Source organism: Cololabis saira, chromosome 13 (assembly GCF_033807715.1).
Source record: "Cololabis saira isolate AMF1-May2022 chromosome 13, fColSai1.1, whole genome shotgun sequence".
Lineage (NCBI taxonomy): Eukaryota > Metazoa > Chordata > Actinopteri > Beloniformes > Belonidae > Cololabis > Cololabis saira.
The window spans coordinates 15,147,856-15,165,664 of NC_084599.1; the positions used below are offsets into that span (position 1 = coordinate 15,147,856).

Sequence of the window (17,809 nt, forward strand, 5' to 3'; positions counted from 1 at the left end):
AAGTCAACCTGACTCACTATATCCCGACCTCACATGGGGCCCGTCATAAGCCCACATGTCCTTTGACATGTCCTATCACCTCCTCCAGCCCATGCAGCGATAACACTGGACGGTTATTACAAGAGCAGGAACGCTCAGCTGGTTAACCGTCACTCATAGATAACGTAGATTTTTATTTTTATTTTTACAACATCTGCGGATAAGAAGCTGTCCATGACCGCGGCTTAATCAGTCACATGAAATTAAAATAGAAATATAATGAGGCAACTGACATCTTATGTGCAGATTTGATTTGTATTGCAACGCTGTCCTGGGACATTATCAGACAGGAATGTTGTCCCGCTGGCGTCTGATGAGGGATTAAAACTACTCAACAGTCCTGCTTCTTCTTCTTTGTCATGTTTTTTTTTCCTTTCATGGCCCACCAACTGTTTTCAGCATCCAAAGTCTTTTGCAAAGTCAGGCTTTTGAAATGGATCCAGTGTAGCATTAGAAAGGCCTAAAAACAGATGTGTAGGTGAGAGCTCTAAAACCTCTGTTTCAGGAGTGGTGTTTCCAGATGTGCAAGCTGCCGATATCACTGGAGTTGCAGGCTATTTTAACTGCTGATAACGAACAAGCTGGTCCGTATCGTCTTCACAGGACCCATATTTTCCCAAAATCATTTCAGATTTTTTTTTTTTTTTTTTTTTTTTCTGAGGTCAGCAGCAGATTTTATTGCAGAACCCTTGTGTCATATTTTTAATCTTACCATTTCTGAAAATGAGATTCCGAGCATATGGAAGTCTGCTTATGTTCTTCCTCTACTAAAAGGTGGTGATCCCTCTGTAGTTAATAACTACAGGCCAATCTCTAAATTGTGTGTTTTATCCAAGGTTCTTGAAAAGTTGGTCAGTGAACAACTTAAAGGAGCCGTCTGTAAGAAATGGCCAAAACTGGTACTGCAGTCACTTTCAAAATATTGTTGAGCGGCGTGTACCCTCCCCCTCCTCCCCCCGACCAGAGGTTGCCAGGTAGGCTGCAGAATGCAGCAGGAACGTAGGCTGCCATGGCTGCCATAATTAGAGCCGAGCTGGCAACCCGGATGCTGAAACAATACTGACTTGGTGATTGGGAGATAGGTGGAGGGTGGAGCTTCAGAAACAATACTGACTTGGTGATTGGGAGATAGGTGGAGGGTGGAGCTTCAGAAACAATACTGACTTGGTGATTGGGAGATAGGTGGAGGGTGGAGCTTCAGAAACAATACTGACTTGGTGATTGGGAGATAGGTGGAGGGTGGAGCTTCAGGCCAAAACAAAAAATGACAACATAAACATCAGTTGAGGGCTGCAACTCCTCTTTTTAAACTGGAATATCCTGGCTTGAGTGCTGTTGTCAGTGACATAAGTATTTGAAATGAACATGATTTTTAAATGTCTGTTGACATATCGGGGTCATTTTATGATTCATTTTATTATTGCTCTTACATACAGCTCCTTTAAAGAATTTTTAAATGCTAATAGTCTTCTTTCAAATCATCAGTCAGGTTTTCGCAAACAGCACAGTACAATAACTGCTGCTATTAAAGTGGTAAATGACATCATAGAGGCACTAGATGGCCGAAAATATTGTGCAGCTCTCTTTATCGACTTATCAAAGGCATTTGATACTGTCGATCATGTTATCCTGGCAGACAGACTCCACAAGATTGGCTTATCTGACCAGGCTGTAAACTGGTTCTCAAATTATTTATCAGGTAGAACACAGTGTGTGCAGGCCGCTGGATCTTCTTCTTCCTTTCTTCCTGTTCTAAAGGGCGTACCTCAAGGCTCTATACTAGGGCCGTTGCTGTTCACAATTTATGTTAATAATCTTTGTGAAAATCTGGCTGATGCTGTGTCTCATTTCTATGCGGACGATACAGTTATTTTTTGTTCATCTTCGTCAGCATTACAATCCCTTGAGTTCTTGCAAACTGCCTTTGATGCTGTTCAATCCCGTCTGACTCAGCTTAAACTTGTATTAAATGCAGATAAATCGAAGACCATGCTTTTTTCAAATGGCAAGCAGCTTCCATCTCACCTTCCAAGGTTGTTAACTGTTCAGGGGATTGAAATTGAATTGGTTAGTTCTTATAAATATTTAGGCATTCTGATTGATGACAAATTGTCTTTTAAATCTCATATTGATAATCTTGTTTCTAAATTGAAACTAAAATTAGGTTTCTTTTTTAGGAACAAATCATGTTTTTCATTTCGGGTCCGGAAACATTTGATCAAAACAACTTTTTTACCCTTGTTGGACTATGGCGATCTGCTTTTTATGAACGCTCCTGAGCAGTATTTAAAGAAATTAGATACCGTGTATCATTGTGCTTTGCGCTTTATCACCGGCTGCAGCTATCAGGTACATCACTGTTTTTTGTATGCTGCTGCCAATTGTCCTTCTTTGCCTGTCCGTAGACTCTCCCACCGGCTGACTTTTATTTACAAATCCATTTTGGGACGTCTCCCTACATATTTGTGCGTGCACATGTGTAGAAACATCAGCCATTATGGCCTGTGCTCACAGAACTTTATTCAGATGCAGGTCCCGAGAGCCAGAACTGAACTGGGTAAAAAGGCGTTCAGGTTTTCTGCCCCCTCAACTTGGAATGATGCGCAGAAGGACTTGAAATTGGTTGAGCTTGTATCCTTGGGTAAATTTAAATCAATTTTAAAAGACAGAGAAATTAGCTCTCTCGATTCTTGCAACTGCCCCGTTGTGTAAATTTTACCATTGTTTTTATTGTTTCCCCGGAATGTGTGACTGACTGTGTTTGTATGTATTGTTTTATTCTTTTTATGCTGCCATTTTGGCCAGGTCACTCTTGAAAAAGAGGTTTTAATCTCAATGAGTCTTTCACCTGGTTAAATAAAGGATATATATAGATTTTGAATAATCTGATCAAAGGAAAGCTGGTCCCGCGTTCCCTCAGTTCATTTTTCTGAATGTTGGCCCAGAGAAGATGGTAGCATGTTTGGATCATCTACGCACATGGCTTCTTCCTTGCAGGATAAAACTTTTGACATAAAAGTGAGGATGGAGCCCACGCGTTCTTAAAATGAGTGCTGCCTGAAAATAATGGTTGAATTTCAGTCTCCAGATATTTCTCCAAATGATCATGATGTTATGGGCTGTAGATGATGAGATTAGTATTAACAAATATAAAAACTGTTGTTGAGATGTGTTGCAGACATGAAATTCAAATAAGCTAATATGTCTCTTGAAACAGTAAAATATCTTAACTTCAACATTTTCCTTGTTCTTCTCTGACTAAAATAGGAATGTACCCTCCATCCATTGTCTATACCCGCTTTATCCCTTGCGGGGTCACGGGGGTCTGCTGGAGCCAGCTCATTTCAGGTGAGAGGCAGGGGTTACACCCTGGACAGGTCACCAGTCCATCACAGAGCCACATATAAACACACAAACCATGCTCACAACCACGCTCACACCTACGGGCAATTTAGAATCACCAATTAACCTAATATGCATGTTTTTGGACTGTGGGAGGAAGCCGGAGTACCCAGAGAGAACCCACGCAAGCACGGGGAGAACATGCAAACTCCACACAGAAAGACCCTGCTGGGCCTGGGAGTGGGACCGGGGACCTTCTTGCTGTGAGGCAACAGTGCTAACCACTAAGCCACCGTGCTGGAATGTACCCATGAGTTGCAAATAACTGAATGATGTGTGCATTCACTCTTTACACAGCATCCCAGATTTTTCAGAACTGGTATTTTATAATAAAATGACACCAACATGAATCACATGACAACAGACTCAGAAGATTGATGACAAGATGATGTTTCCTCTCAGCTCTGCAGAGCCACTTCCAGACCTGTGTATTGGTTGTCTGGGTTACTTGTTCTCCTTGATTAACTGCAGCATGGCTGTTAGTTGTCATGAATATACACTTTTAGGAAAATTAAATATAATAATAAGATAATTCCCCATGTGTAGCACAAGTGGCAACTTTTGAGAGTTAAAAATCTGCTAATACTATATATTACACTCCCTCCCCCCACACATAAAACAGACAGACTCCATCACAACATTCAAAACCCAACTCAAAACCCACCTGTTAAAAGGCGCTCACTCACTCTAACTGGACACTGCACTACACTACACCAGTTTATTCCAGTTATTGGTCTATGCACTTTGTTTATGCTGTCTGTTGCTGCTTTTTGTATTGTATTTTTGCTTTTGTATTAACTGTATACTATATATAATGTGTGTTTGTATCCTTGGGTGACCTGAAAGGCTCCTCTAAATAAAATGAATTATTATTATTATTATTATTAATACTTCCTAAAGCTACTAAACATAAAATACATGATTAGAAAGATATGAATGGGAGTCTGCATGACTATACGTGTAGAAAATGAAAATAAGCAGCTAGTTGTGAAAACTTTAAGAGGTGACAGTATTTGCAGCTTGTTTCTGTCTCCCCCAAGAGGCCATGAAACAAGTTCACAGCAGGTAAAAAGATGTTTGAATCAAAATAGCTACTGCTTTTGGCCCACAAGTGGTTTTTGGTCAGTTTTATGTGGTAAAGCAGTTTATTTTCTTTTTCAAACTATTTTTATTGCTCATATCTGATTCTGTGTCAATGAACTGCTCGATGATGGAAGCTTTGATTAACATAAAGATATATATACATATAAAAGAAAAAAGAAAAGCAAAGGGATTATGAGATTGCTTCAGTGAGGAATGCAGGATTGTGCATGCCCTGGATGACTCCTTCTGACAGCTCAGTGTTCTGTGTGAGCGTGGTTTCTGTCCAGGGACTGTGGAGGGGCTCTCTGGTCTGCTCAGGGTCCGTCCACACATACCGGTAGCAGAGGAAGAGCATGCCACTTATGAGCATCATGATGGAGGCCAGGATTCCCACTACGATGCCGATGCCGACTCTCTGCCTGACGGGAGCAGGTGGGAGGTGGAACTCAGGGGGGAAGTCTATGGTGCAGTTTTTCAGCACCGAGTTCATGTTCCACGTGAGTGGCACCAGGGAGAACGTCGCTGTGAGCACATACAGGGCCCCTGCCAGCACGAAGAGCATCCTCATGTTGCTGCGATGCTCCACTGAGAAGTAGACCATCCTCATGGCCAGCGCGCCACTGATGTTCCCCGCCAGGCCGCAGATCACCGCCAGCATCATCAGCACCTGGGCCAGGCGGATCTCCACCGGGGCGAAGGGGTCAGAGAAGCCGATGCTCCAGCAGTTCTCTGTCATGGGAAAGGCGTGGCTTAAGAAACACGCCTTCCAGATGCCCACCCAAGCCTCACCTGATGTGATGATGGTCACATCATCAATGTACCAAACCCGCCACTCATCGATGCCCACCGCAGCCGTGGTGAGGATCCACGCCAGGGCCCCGACGATCAGGCCCAGGAACTGCCAGTGGGCCGTGTTGGCCAGGTAGAGCATCGCTGTCCTGTGTTCCCACAAACGCTCAAGGAGGACTGCAGCGCTCCATCAGGCCTGCTGGCAGGAAACATGTACAAGACCATGTGAGAATGAATTATAAACTCTAATCTCTGCGCTGAGAACTCAACACGGACAACAAGATCTGTTACCAGGGGGGAGTGTCGTGTATCCCAACGCAAAACTGCATTTGGGAAGTCATCATTCTCATGTATTGCAATGACTCAATGGAATACTCGACATTATTTCATGTACAAGTCCCCACACCTTCTCACATCTTGCCGAGCGTTGGTTACTGTCAAGACAAGTGTGTGTACATTTATGAAGTGTGTTGTGTGTGTGTGTGTGTGTGTGTGTGTGTGTGTGTGTGTGTGTGTGTGTGTGTGTGTGTGTGTGTGTGTGTCGGGGGGCAGCCTAGCTTTAATCTTAGGTGCCAACATCTGACAGATCCCATGCTCTGTTGAATCTGCTTCCATGTTTAATTTATCTATTTTATCTATGGTCTTTTTGCTTTGTTCTGCTCTTTTACTTATTTTTTCTTTTTCTATACTCATTTTTATGTACTATTCCATCAACCTGCCCAGGGACTACAGGTGGAAAATAGCAAGTTGCTACAACCTGGCACAATGCATATTCTCTTGTACAAGATTAATGTCTTATTGTGCACTGTCCCTGTTTTGAAATAAATAAATACATTACAAATTACAAATAAGCTGAATACTAGTCTACTTTAATGAACTTTGGATGTGCAGGATGATATTTAGCTTTATATTTAGGTGGCATTTGAATTTTGAAGATGCAAAATAATAACATTGATAACAGCATTACACATTTGCTCCTATATTTATTAATTCTTGTCTACTTTGTTTATGATGGTACATTTATTATTTAGTGATTATTATCTTTTATGTTATTGCTATTATTTGTGCTTATGTTTGAAATAAAAGATATCAATCAAAAATCAATCAAAGAGTGTTGGTGTCTAACTGCTTCTAAGAACCTTTACAGGGCCAGTTACCCAAAATAAACACGTTTGATCCCTTCCACTTCTACTATCTTACAAAAAAGGCTGAGAATGTTTAAAAATAATGTATTTAAATTATTTTTTTCATGATTACTAAGTAAGCAAACAAAGAAGAATGTACACATGCATGAGATGAAATGACAAATGACTTAAATTGGTTTTGTCGGTTTCTTTAGCATCTTTTCACTTTCTGTTTTCAGAGCTATCATTGTTATTATTATCATTATTATTACTATTACTATTATTACAGTTATTTAAGCTATTATTATTATCATTATTATTATTATTATTATTATTATTATTTTGTGTAGCCTCATGATACTTAATTTGTTCTTTTTGTATATTCTATTCTGTTAAAAGGTAGGCAAGATAAGCTTTATACTTCAAGCCCAGACCTTTTTGGACAAAATAATCACAATGTTGACCAGGGAAAAACCTGTGGATGGTTGTTATCTTGTTTGTTGATTTTTATGCTTGTGATTGACCGAAATAAATATTAACTAACTAACTAACTAACTACTCTGTGATAGACTGGCAACCTGTGTGGGGTGTACCTTTCACCTGATTACAGGTGAATTACAGGGGGGTCAGCTGGTCAGGTCCTGCTTCAGAAATGTTGAGTTTAACGACATGAAAATACTCAATGACCACTTCTTAATGGTTCAGGGAGTGTGAGACACTGTTAAACCACCAAAGAGTCTAGATCTTAACTTTGTTGATAATCTTTATGCAGTAGTCCAATTAACCATAACTACAAGAACTGATTCATCCCTGGACGGGAATACACATTATTTACAGGAACCTACTGAACTTATCTGCCAAGTGCATACAATAGTTGAAGATAAGATAAAAGATAAAACAAAATAGCATGTGACATTCTTAAGTGACAAACACCTACAACATAGTACTTTGGTCACAACTACAGCAATAAAGCAATGGCTGACAATGTGATGTCTTTGTTGTTTTAGTATTCACAGCCGTTACAGTGACTTTACACGTCCCCGTGAAGGAAGAATTAAATCCAGTACCTGTTAAAGTCTCTCTTCTGTGAAATCTACAAAAGGTTATGATTTATATCTCATTCATCCTGCTCAGATTACTCCAGTCAGCTGTCCTGGTGAGACCGCGTCTTCATCTTCAGTAGATTTTATTGAGTTCAAAGCACACACTGGTGAATGTTTTGAATTTAAACATGTGGCAAAAAGCTCTCTTTCAACATATCTGAACTTTTCAGGGTTCTGCCCCAAAATGGTCAAGGAAGCCTGAATGTTTTAATTATAGGAAGCGTGAGCAGAATCTTCAAGCAGATCATTATCACTAAAATCTTAGTAGAGAATAAGTCAAGGCCATGTTAGGGTAAGGCCATTTACTCACCTTGATGCTTCTCTGCCTCAGAGTTGACGTTAATTCAAACAGAATCCCACCACACATGGCGCATTCTCCCAAGCAGAGTCCCAACCAGAGCGACGGTCTGCATTTTGCCTCAGATATATGCGACTTCACACACCTGTGTGATCTGACCAGAACGAGTACTCCTTGTGATGTAAACGTCTTTATCGTCCACATTATCAGCAGAAGGAAGGGTTTGTTAATGATTGACATGGAAGAGCGTGTGGAGAAGAAATCCCTCAGACTCGACTGGGTGAGGTCATGTTTATTTATTATGAGGAAGCAGAGCTGTGCATGGAGCAAAACACTCACCGTCCTCAGGTGAGCTTCACACCGGGAATCCTGATTTCAATGTTGAACTTTAAAGATTTGATTGATCAAACTGGTTTGTGATGATTCACACACATTTGGCTGTAAAATATGATATACGTGTTCAAACGGAGCTAGAACTACACACTAAACTTTGGTACTGAGAATACCGCAACACAATTAAGTTACATGAAAAGAAGAAGCAAAAAAAAACATAAGGTCTTTGCCACCGTGTGTAGTATTGACATTTGACAAGATGTGTGTAAAAAGCAGCACCGATGGTCAACCTTCAGAACTACAGTTAAGCACAAACGTCCTCGGCGCCTTTTAATCCTGTTTTTTTGTGTATTAAAAGTATTGAACACATCTGATTGTAGGGGGTCTCTGTATTAGGCGTAACACAACCTCAGACAAACAACATACAGCTTTCCTTCTGCTGTGCCGTCATTTACTTGAAAAAGTTTAAATAAAAACATGTCATGTGGTTAATACAAATTACTCCTGTGATCCACAAGCTCACAGATCCACCTTATGCTGCAATAACACAAGGTCGCTGTTTTTTGTATTTTGTACAAAATACATTCAAAATATATATTCTTCTTTCCAACATTTCTTGGGTTCATTGAGGTTTTTACCAATTCCCTCTTCATTAGCTCTCTTAATGTCCCACCACAGAGTTTCGGTCAGGTGGCCTCACTTTGACCTCATTCTCACCACAGGACTCTTGTATACACAGAAGTTTGTATGTGGCTCCTCCATGCTTGACGGGGGTTATGATGCATCTGCTGGATTTCACGAAGCATGGTATTTGAGTGCATTTAAGCTAAACAACTCAACTATGCCTCATCTGTCCACAGGTCATTGTTTCAGACACCTTACGGCTTATTTAGATGTAGCTTTCCAAACCTCAACCATACTTCCATGTCCTTTGTTGAGAAAAAAAAGAAGAGGCTTTCTCCTGACAACCTTCCAAATAAGCCATGCTTCAATCTTCTTCTTACTGCACTGTCATGGACTTCTACATTTAACATGCACAGTGAGGCCTGCAGGACCCCGAGATGTGGCTCTTGACTTTTATGTACCGTAGATCTCTTTTGTGGAGATCATTGCATTGTCTGACCCTGGAGTAAATGTACTGGGATGTCCAGCAAATGTAACTCCAAATTGTTTGGAAACACTTTGGAGATTGATATGCAGCAGGAGTTGCTTCTTTAAGACCACTGCTTAAGTCTTTCCCTAATGGCATTGTGTTAAGACACGTTTACATTTTCAGAGCCACAAGTCTATACTGCTGCTGATGATCAGATTTATGAAGGGTGAATGATTAGCAGCACCTGACTGCAGTTTACCCTCCTAATTTCTAGTAAGGGGGTACTTAGGTTTGTCCACATTATTATGTTTTTCCCTTTTGGCTTCATTTTATAAACAAACACCAAAAAAAAGTTAAATGTTGCTTGTCTCAGGTTGTATTTACTTACTATAATACTTATTCTCACTACCATAAGATGATTTCCAACTATGTTTTAATCAAAAACCTTTAAGAAGAAAAACAACAACATAGGAGTAAAAGAGGATACGATGATGTGTGTGACTCCCCCAAGCATTTCATGTCTGAATGAGTGTTTAGTCAAGATGAACTAGTGCTTTTTAAAATGACCTGCACAGTGTCTTCACCCTGCTGCAGCGTGTACCAGGAAACGTTTTGACAAAAGCCCACTAGTTTATGTGTTTAAGACCATGAATTCAAGTTGATTTGATGGAACTATTTGTATTTTACAGATCATGTGTTAAAAGGTTACAGAGTGAAATTATTCAAACCAAAAACATGATAAATACTCCACATGTAACACGTGTCAGGTAGCACGGCTGCTCAGATCAGTTTACTGTCCTCTCCTGGGCAGATTCAAAAGGCTACAATAAATTACTACATAGCAAAACGTACAACAAAGCAGAAGTGGCTTCGACAACATTAGATATAGTGGTTGGTCAATGCTAAAAAAAGCAAAATTTTTCCAAAAAAAAAGAAGAAAAAAGTTACTCATAGATCCTGCCGGACCAAGTGGTACTATGATCGCAATCCTTTTCAAAAGACTTGTCAAAATAATTCACCAGTCTTTGTTCCGAGTAGGTCTTCTGTCTGCAGGTCCTGCTCTTTGTCCCCCTCTGCTGGACACGAGACCAAAGAACAACCTGTGGCCCACGTGACCACATTTCCTCAGTTTTTATGGGAGATATCCATTGTTTTCAAAACGCCAGCCTCTGATCTATGGGCAGGCTGTCCAGCAGACATTTGAGCTGCTCCTCGCCCAGTTTGATTTTGTCCTCAAGCTTGCGCTGCTCAATAATGAGGGCGGACTTCATCTTCACAAAGTGCTCGTAGTCTGTAAGGCTCTCCTCCTGCAGGTAGCTGGCCAGGATGTCGTAAACCAGGTTTTCTCTGCGATCCAGGTTCTCCTTCAGCTCCTTTGCATCCTCATGCTGTCGAATGAGCAGCTTTCTCTTTTCAATCAGCGTACGCTGCGGAAATAAAATATATATCATTTTATGAGATTTACTAAATCGTTAGATTGTTGCTTGATTTTTAGGGGTGTAACGATACACTAATACGGTACGATACACGATATTGAGGTCACGATAACGATACGATACGATATAGCAGTATTTTTTTAACAACCTTGAATGAGGAACATATGACTGGAAAAAATTGTCTTTTATTTGAAAGACACAAAATACAAAACAATGCTGTGTGTTTGCCCTATTGTTACAGTTTGTAATGCTTTATAACTGTTTAAGTTTTAAAGAGAAAGCCAGGCCAACCATTTTCCACAAACTGAACTAAAAGTAAATGTCAGGTTTGCATTATGCATCTCCAGTTTCATACAAGTACAAATATTTTGCCACAAACTGAATAGTTTCTCTCATGTATGATTGGACTTTTTTCTTTTCCAGAAATTTAACAACTAAAATTAAATAAATAAATAAAAGTAAATAAATACATACAATTTTACATCATAAAAAAGATTCATGCTCACCTTATAAGTGTAAGAGGAGATTTATTTTTGTTAAGAAGGTTATTTTGGTAATTCAGGGTTCATTATTTTATAAATATATTCTTTATATTCTGTAAATCAGGGACTATAATGACACTAGTCAGTTTATCTGTAGTGCTTAGTATGTTTTAGATTGGGCGGAGTGATACGCCACAGTACGGCACTAGGTGCTGTGTTGATTAAAGCTTTTTCGGTTGAAACCGAAAAAGGTTTAATTTAATAAGGTAAGGCTTAACTCTACACCAGCCTTACATTAGTAAAAGTTCAGAGCTCAAAACGGGACCGCAAAACGGGACTAGTTTCTTCTGAGCGGAGTAAGATTTTGGTCCGCGCGGTCGCGGCCGCGGTCGGATGCGCGTTTCTAGTCAACACAATAGATTAATATTAATAACCCAATATCGCGATACAGTTTGTCACCTCCACGACACATATTGTGACGTTTTTGTATCGCGAAATTTCGTGGCACGATATATTGTTACACCCCTATTGATTTTCAATCTTTGTGTTTTCAAAGGTTTGCTCACCCTCTCCTCAGGAGTAGCATCCTCCTCCAGACTGTTGAGGGCGTTCTCCACTCTGGCCAGGCGGCCCGAGAGAGACAGCAACAGGCTCACCACCTTGTCCAGGTCCCCGACAAACATCCTGAACTTGTCCAGCTCGTTGGGTTTGCAGACCTGCTGGACTTGGGCTTCCACCTCATCTCCCAGGGCGTTGTTGTCCAGGATGTCCTCCTGCAGGCTCTCCCTGGCTTCCCGCAACACCTGCAGCTTCTTGCTCAGGCTGTCAATCAGCTCTTGCTGCACGGAAAACATACAAAACCATGAATGACTAACAAGACTTTTAGTCTGAACTAGCGTGACAGACAGGACGGTCGGTCTTTTGTACCTTCTTATTGGCCAAATCAATGTCCAGTTCGTCCTCAGAGTCTTCCTCCTCGTGCTCCTGCATGTCTTTCATTTTGATCAGGAGCTCAGCTTTGGGAGCAGACGTGCTGTAATATGTAGAGCTGGTCACCACGGCGACAGCTGCTGCCATGTCGTCCTCCTTTCCCCTGAAAAGCATTTAACAAGTTGAAAGACCATGTTTCTCACATTACTAAACAAAACTATTAAAGACTCTCAAACTTTAAAACATGGAGATAATCAGTTTTTAAAAGGGGACCTATTATGAAAAACACGTTTTCTCTTGCTTTACAATATATAAAGTGGTCTCCCCTCAGCCTGCCAACTCAGAGAAGGAGGAAAGCAACCAAATTCTGCAGTGTCTGTACAGCCGCCTGGATGAGCCGTCCAGTCTGATGTGGCTTTTACGAGCCGTTCAGATTCTGCTCCCATCGTTACGTAACGACGGGAGCGATTTACGTAGGTTGGCCTCCGATGCGTGAAACCACGCCCACAACTAAAGCCGGGCAGACACTGTGCGATTATCGGCTCGTTTTGAGCCGATTTTCCAGTCGTGCGACTTTTTTTTGATCGGGCCCGATTTTGACCCAATCGTTGCTCGTGCCTCGTGCAGTGTACGTGGGGTAACGACGAGAGATTAACACCTCACGACGAGCTCCCGATCACAAATCGTGAGGTCGCAAGAAAAAATCAAGCATGTTTGAAATCCTGGTCGCTCCTCGTGAAGGCATCGCACAGTTGAAGCAGTGCTGCGACCCAAATTGCCTCATCCTTTCGCAGAGAGCATGCGCAATCTCTGATGGCACGTCAAAAACTATTATTTGCAGTTTAAGTGTTGCAAATTAACATTACAAATCATGTTTTAATAGCAAAAAAAGACCGCATTTCCACGTACGGTGCGGGTCGCCGCGTACCCTGCGCCGTAGGCTCTGCGTTGGTGTAACGCGGAACCATAAATCAGCCTTTAGTGTGTGCGCTGTCTGCTGTTCGGAACAACTCTTTTTTCTCTTCTCATTTTGCTGGGACGCCGGGTTCCTCCGCCGAGACACAACTTTTGCGGGATGCGTTCTTTGTTGTGTCAAAAAATGATGCGCAGTGCACACACCCAGTCAGAAACGGTACAGATATTTTGGGATTTTTTTAATATATATATATATATATATATATATATATATATAAAAAATTATAAAAAAATAAAGGATCCCATAACCTTTGATCAGGTGGGCAGGACGCACGTTTGGTTTGGAACAGCCTACCCCTGCCCCAGAACCGGCCTCGAGTTCCAGTACACAGAGGTCCGACGGGAGGATTATGATCGTATAGTGTGAGCAGACGGGTCGCATCCGAACATCGGCTCGTACAGTGTGAGAACATAAATCGTGGGCTCTGAACTTTTGAACTCCGCGATCTAGTCGTGCAGTGTGAGATGGGGCAGTCTCATACGATTTAAAATATCGCACAGTGTATGCCCGGCTTAACTCCGCCGGCCGGAACTTCCGCCATTTTTTCATAACGGTGTATCGTGTCATTCAGGCAGCCAATCAGCACAGAGCCTCATTATCATAGCCCCGCCCACTCAGAATCCAACATAGATAATGAGGTTAGAGAATGGGAAGATAAAGACATGGCTCAGGGGCTGAATTTCTAATTTATTTAGCAAAAACAATCAAAAGCTTGTTTTTAAGACATTCAAGGCCTGTTTAAAATAGGTATTAGATGCCATAATAGGTCCCCTTTAAATAAGTTTGCATGTATCATGAGCCAGAAAGTGTGTCTTTAACAATTTATAGCCCAGTTTGACTTGGGTAGATTTGGGGAAAAAAACAACAGTTCAAACATCCTGTGAGGGGAACCTGATGTAGGTCAATAGTAAGTAGAAATGTTTATTGATCAAAACTATGTTTATATTAGTGGCCTTGATCCCTGATATATTGAGGTTAGGGATGGGCGGTATGGACTAAAAAATGTATCACGATAATTTCTGGCATTTATCCCGATAACGATAAAAATGGCGATAAAAAAAATACCAATTAAACTCCACCTTTGTAACTATAAATCTATCACGCTCTCAGATCCGCCATGTTTGTTACATAAAAACATAATCTCCTTCCTTCCTTCCTTCCTTCCTTCCTTCCTTCCTTCCTTCCTTCCTTCCTTCCTTCCTTCCTTCCTTCCTTCCTTCCTTCCTTCCTTCCTTCCTTCCTTCCTTCCTTCCTTCCTTCCTTCCTTCCTTCCTTCCTTCCTTCCTTCCTTCCTTCCTTCCTTCCTTCCTTCCTTCCTTCCTTCCTTCCTTCCTTCCTTCCTTCCTTCCTTCCTTCCTTCCTTCCTTCCTTCCTTCCTTCCTTCCTTCCTTCCTTCCTTCCTTCCTTCCTTCCTTCCTTCCTTCCTTCCTTCCTTCCTTCCTTCCTTCCTTCCTTCCTTCCTTCCTTCCTTCCTTCCTTCCTTCCTTCCTTCCTTCCTTCCTTCCTTCCTTCCTTCCTTCCTTCCTTCCTTCCTTCCTTCCTTCCTTCCTTCCTTCCTTCCTGTACGTTGTGCGTGGATTTAACGCAGAACCATAAATCAGCTTTACAAAAAACGTCATCAAGGGGAATTTATCGTTTTTACCTCGAGATGACAAATTCTTATCGTGAGGAATTTTTTTGACGATATATCGTGAACGGTAAAATATTGCCCATTCCTAATTGAGGTCCACCTTTTCTATCATGTATGAGGGCTGGGTGAGCCTCACCTCTCCTCAGCAGGCCGGCAGCCTGGCTGTTTACTCTGAGCCTTCCTGCGCTGGTGCGCCCCCTCCAGCAGCTGCTCCCCCTGAGGGAATATGCCCTCCATCAAGTCCATCGTGGTCTTCATCTTGCTCTGATCCAGAATATCAGCTAAGGATTTATCCTTCCCCATGATGTCTCGGGCCAGCTCCGCTCTCTTCTGGTCCTCTTCCTCGCTCGGACCTGTGGCTTCGTCTGCCCACGTGCTTCTGTTCTCGTCTGTGGGCGGAGTTGGCTGCTGGCTGTTGCAGCTGGAGTGAAGTTCTGCAGAGGTTTTGTGTGCATCCGCCTCTGGCTCTTGTGCGTGAGTCTCTGGTTCGCCGTCAGGCTCCCTCTGCCGAGTAAAGGCACAGAAGAGCGAGCCCTGCCCTGCAGCGCCTAGACCGCCAATTCTGCTAATGCCGTTCCCCTCGGCTTCGAAGGGACGGAGGTCACTCTGCTTCAACAACGAGGAACTCTCCTTGTCAGCGACTCCCTCCGAATGGACAATCGTGATGGGAACTTTTCTCCCAGCAGTTTTCTCATTTTCTGTCAAAAGCTCCACCCTGAATCATCAAGAGAGAGAAAGAGACAGTTATCAGAGACAGTTTGCATGACAACTTTCATAAAAAAAGAGCCAGACATTTTCCTCTTTGCTGCAGTTATTCCAGTAAAGCTCTGATTTCAAGTTTCCCTGCATTACACCAACAGAGATTTTTTCTTTCCATGCCCGGCACGCTGGAATATCCAGGACATGTGGACTCCTCCCACGCCTTTGGTCTTAACTATCTGTAATAATCCTTCTATCCTGTCCTAACTTTGCCACAGATGATATCAATTTAGTTGGAATTAAGGAAATGAACAAACATTCATGTTTAGGACTTTTACCAGTACATTTTACATTTTCAGAATTCAGGAGAATTATCTCAAAACTGCTTGTGGCTTCAAAAGAAATGCAGAGAATCCCTCTAATTTACCACAGCTTGATAGCACTCACATGTTGATTCCAAAGAGGCAGAGACTCTCAATAAGCTCCTTTGTACGTGCAGCACAAAGACACAAACTGTGCTGTTGCTAGTTAAGTCATACTGCGGCACTTCTAAATAAATCTTCCTTCTGATGCAACAAAAACATTACCTATTTGATTCCTCATCCTGAAAGGAGACTGGTGGCTTGTCGCTGAGTCTCTGTGGGGAAAAGTGTGGAGAGAGCGAGCGCTTCTCCTCCATGCTGGGCAGCCCTGAAGGTCTGTGGGAGGAAGCTGGAGGAGAGGAGGCAGGCCGAGGATTGGATTTTGACAGATGATGTACTGCCCCTTGTCCTTTGTCCACAAGTCCTTTGCCCTGCTCAGAATCTCGCTTTACAGAGTGGGTGTGGAAAAAGGCGGAGTTAGGTTCAACGTTTGAAGAAGTGTGGGTGAAGACTTCACTCTGGGTGCTGGTGAAGGATTCATAGGAGTCGTCCTCCGGGCGTCTGGTAGGGGCAGGCTTCTCCATGGCTGAGGGCTTCTTCCTCAGTCCAGACGGCTGCTCGGTGTGGCTGTGGTTATCGGCCTGCGGGGGGACGGGCTCAGTGAGACCGTGAGAAATAGACGTGGGTCTGTGGTTCCCGGTGCAGTCGGGATTGGCTCCCGTCTTGGGCGGAGCAACAGGCGCCGAGTAATTCTCAAACTCTGCTGGCTTTTCTCGCACATTGCAATGACCTGGACCACTGTCAGGGAACCTGAGAGATACAAAAGGAGAGCTTTTAATTACACGGCCAGGCAGCATGAACTATCATCTGCAGCTCATTCAAATAATACACTGTGGCAGAGGCCTTGTTCACTTCTCCAGCAGCCACTATGATTAAGCCGCTATGGCAAGACCCGCGTCTCTCTCTGCCCTGCAAGCCTCCTTTATGGTAACTGCTCAGCTGGCAGCCTCAAGAGGAATATTTCCGTTCCCACAAAGTCTGGAGAGAGGAATAAATAATCCTCCAGTGCAGAAGAGCAGGACACCATCACTTTTTCCTCCCTGAATCACATTTACAGTTTTAACTCTTTGGAGGTAACGTTAAGTTGTGGGTAGAGAGGCTGATGTCTGGAAGAGATGAGTCCTTAGAGGCACCCTGGTGTGGTGATTGTAGAAAGACTAACACCTGGAACTCCATCAATAATCATTATTTAAAGATACAGTACAATGGAGAGCCGTCACTAATGGTGCCTATCTGCTACGAGCACCTACTCGTCTCAGCTCTACTCTACTCTGTACTGTATGGTTATCGGTTTTCAACTACTAAATGTTACATACACAAATAAAATAATTAATTACAAAAAAAAACAAGCAGCAGCAGGTATGAAGGCATTTGATAAGCCTGGAAATAAAGGAATTATTTAGTTTCTGTCGTGTTTAGATTTTGATATAGTGAACTATTCATTATACATAATTTCTATGTCCTTAATGTGATAAAGGAAAACCAAGTATACCATGTTAAAAGTTATATTATAAACACATTGATGTGATTTAAAGCTGCTAGGATCCAGGGGGTGGGTGGGTAATGTCTGGGGTTATGATTTTATTTTCATTTATTTATTTATATATTTATTTATTTTTGCTCTTAATTTGTGTGTTAATTTTGCATTGTTATACTTAATAATATGGGCATTACTTTTTTGTTTGTTTTGTATTTGTTTTTTTTTTTGTTATTACATTTATCTATTCATTTTTTGTTGTTATGTATTGGTGTTTTTTTTGCACCATGTTGTTTTTTCAGAAAAAGGAAAAAAAGAAATAAAAATTTGATCACAAAAAAAAACAACTCTTCTCTGTACTGAGCCATCCAGGATGGTTTGTGCGCATTAAAAGACAAACAAACAACAATGGAAAATAAAAAAAAAAACCCAACAACAATAAAAACACCCCAATACAACTGTTTCATTACCGTGCCTCAGAAACGAATGAAGC

At 41.9% G+C, this 17,809-nt stretch overlaps 2 protein-coding genes across 10 annotated transcripts in view; both read right to left on the reverse strand.

The window, feature by feature from the left end:
• Positions 1-3,743: 3,743 nt before the first annotated feature.
• cldn34a (claudin 34a) lies at positions 3,744-8,010 on the reverse strand. 2 transcript variants are annotated; one of them, XM_061737070.1, is made up of 2 exons: positions 7,851-8,010; positions 3,744-5,509 (listed from the first exon to the last, which is right to left on the reverse strand). In XM_061737070.1, exon 2 carries the CDS (start codon positions 5,453-5,455, stop codon positions 4,715-4,717), a length of 741 nt encoding a protein of 246 aa, XP_061593054.1. In that variant the 5' UTR covers positions 5,456-5,509; positions 7,851-8,010; the 3' UTR covers positions 3,744-4,714. The 2 variants fall into 2 exon arrangements, with proteins under 2 accessions (XP_061593054.1, XP_061593053.1); XM_061737069.1 differs by having other exon boundaries at positions 3,744-5,512.
• Positions 8,011-9,926: 1,916 nt separating this feature from the next.
• Positions 9,927-17,809, reverse strand: part of shroom2a (shroom family member 2a) — a 38,302-nt gene continuing 30,419 nt past the window's right edge. For all 8 annotated transcript variants that reach the window (XM_061737905.1, XM_061737904.1, XM_061737903.1 and 5 more), the window contains 5 exons: positions 16,005-16,589; positions 14,855-15,433; positions 12,110-12,275; positions 11,749-12,021; positions 9,927-10,691 (listed from right to left, as the gene is read on the reverse strand). In XM_061737905.1, the coding sequence (XP_061593889.1) occupies positions 10,419-10,691; positions 11,749-12,021; positions 12,110-12,275; positions 14,855-15,433; positions 16,005-16,589 (1,876 nt within the window). In that variant the 3' untranslated portion in view covers positions 9,927-10,418. The remainder of the gene's footprint in view (positions 10,692-11,748; positions 12,022-12,109; positions 12,276-14,854; positions 15,434-16,004; positions 16,590-17,809) is intronic.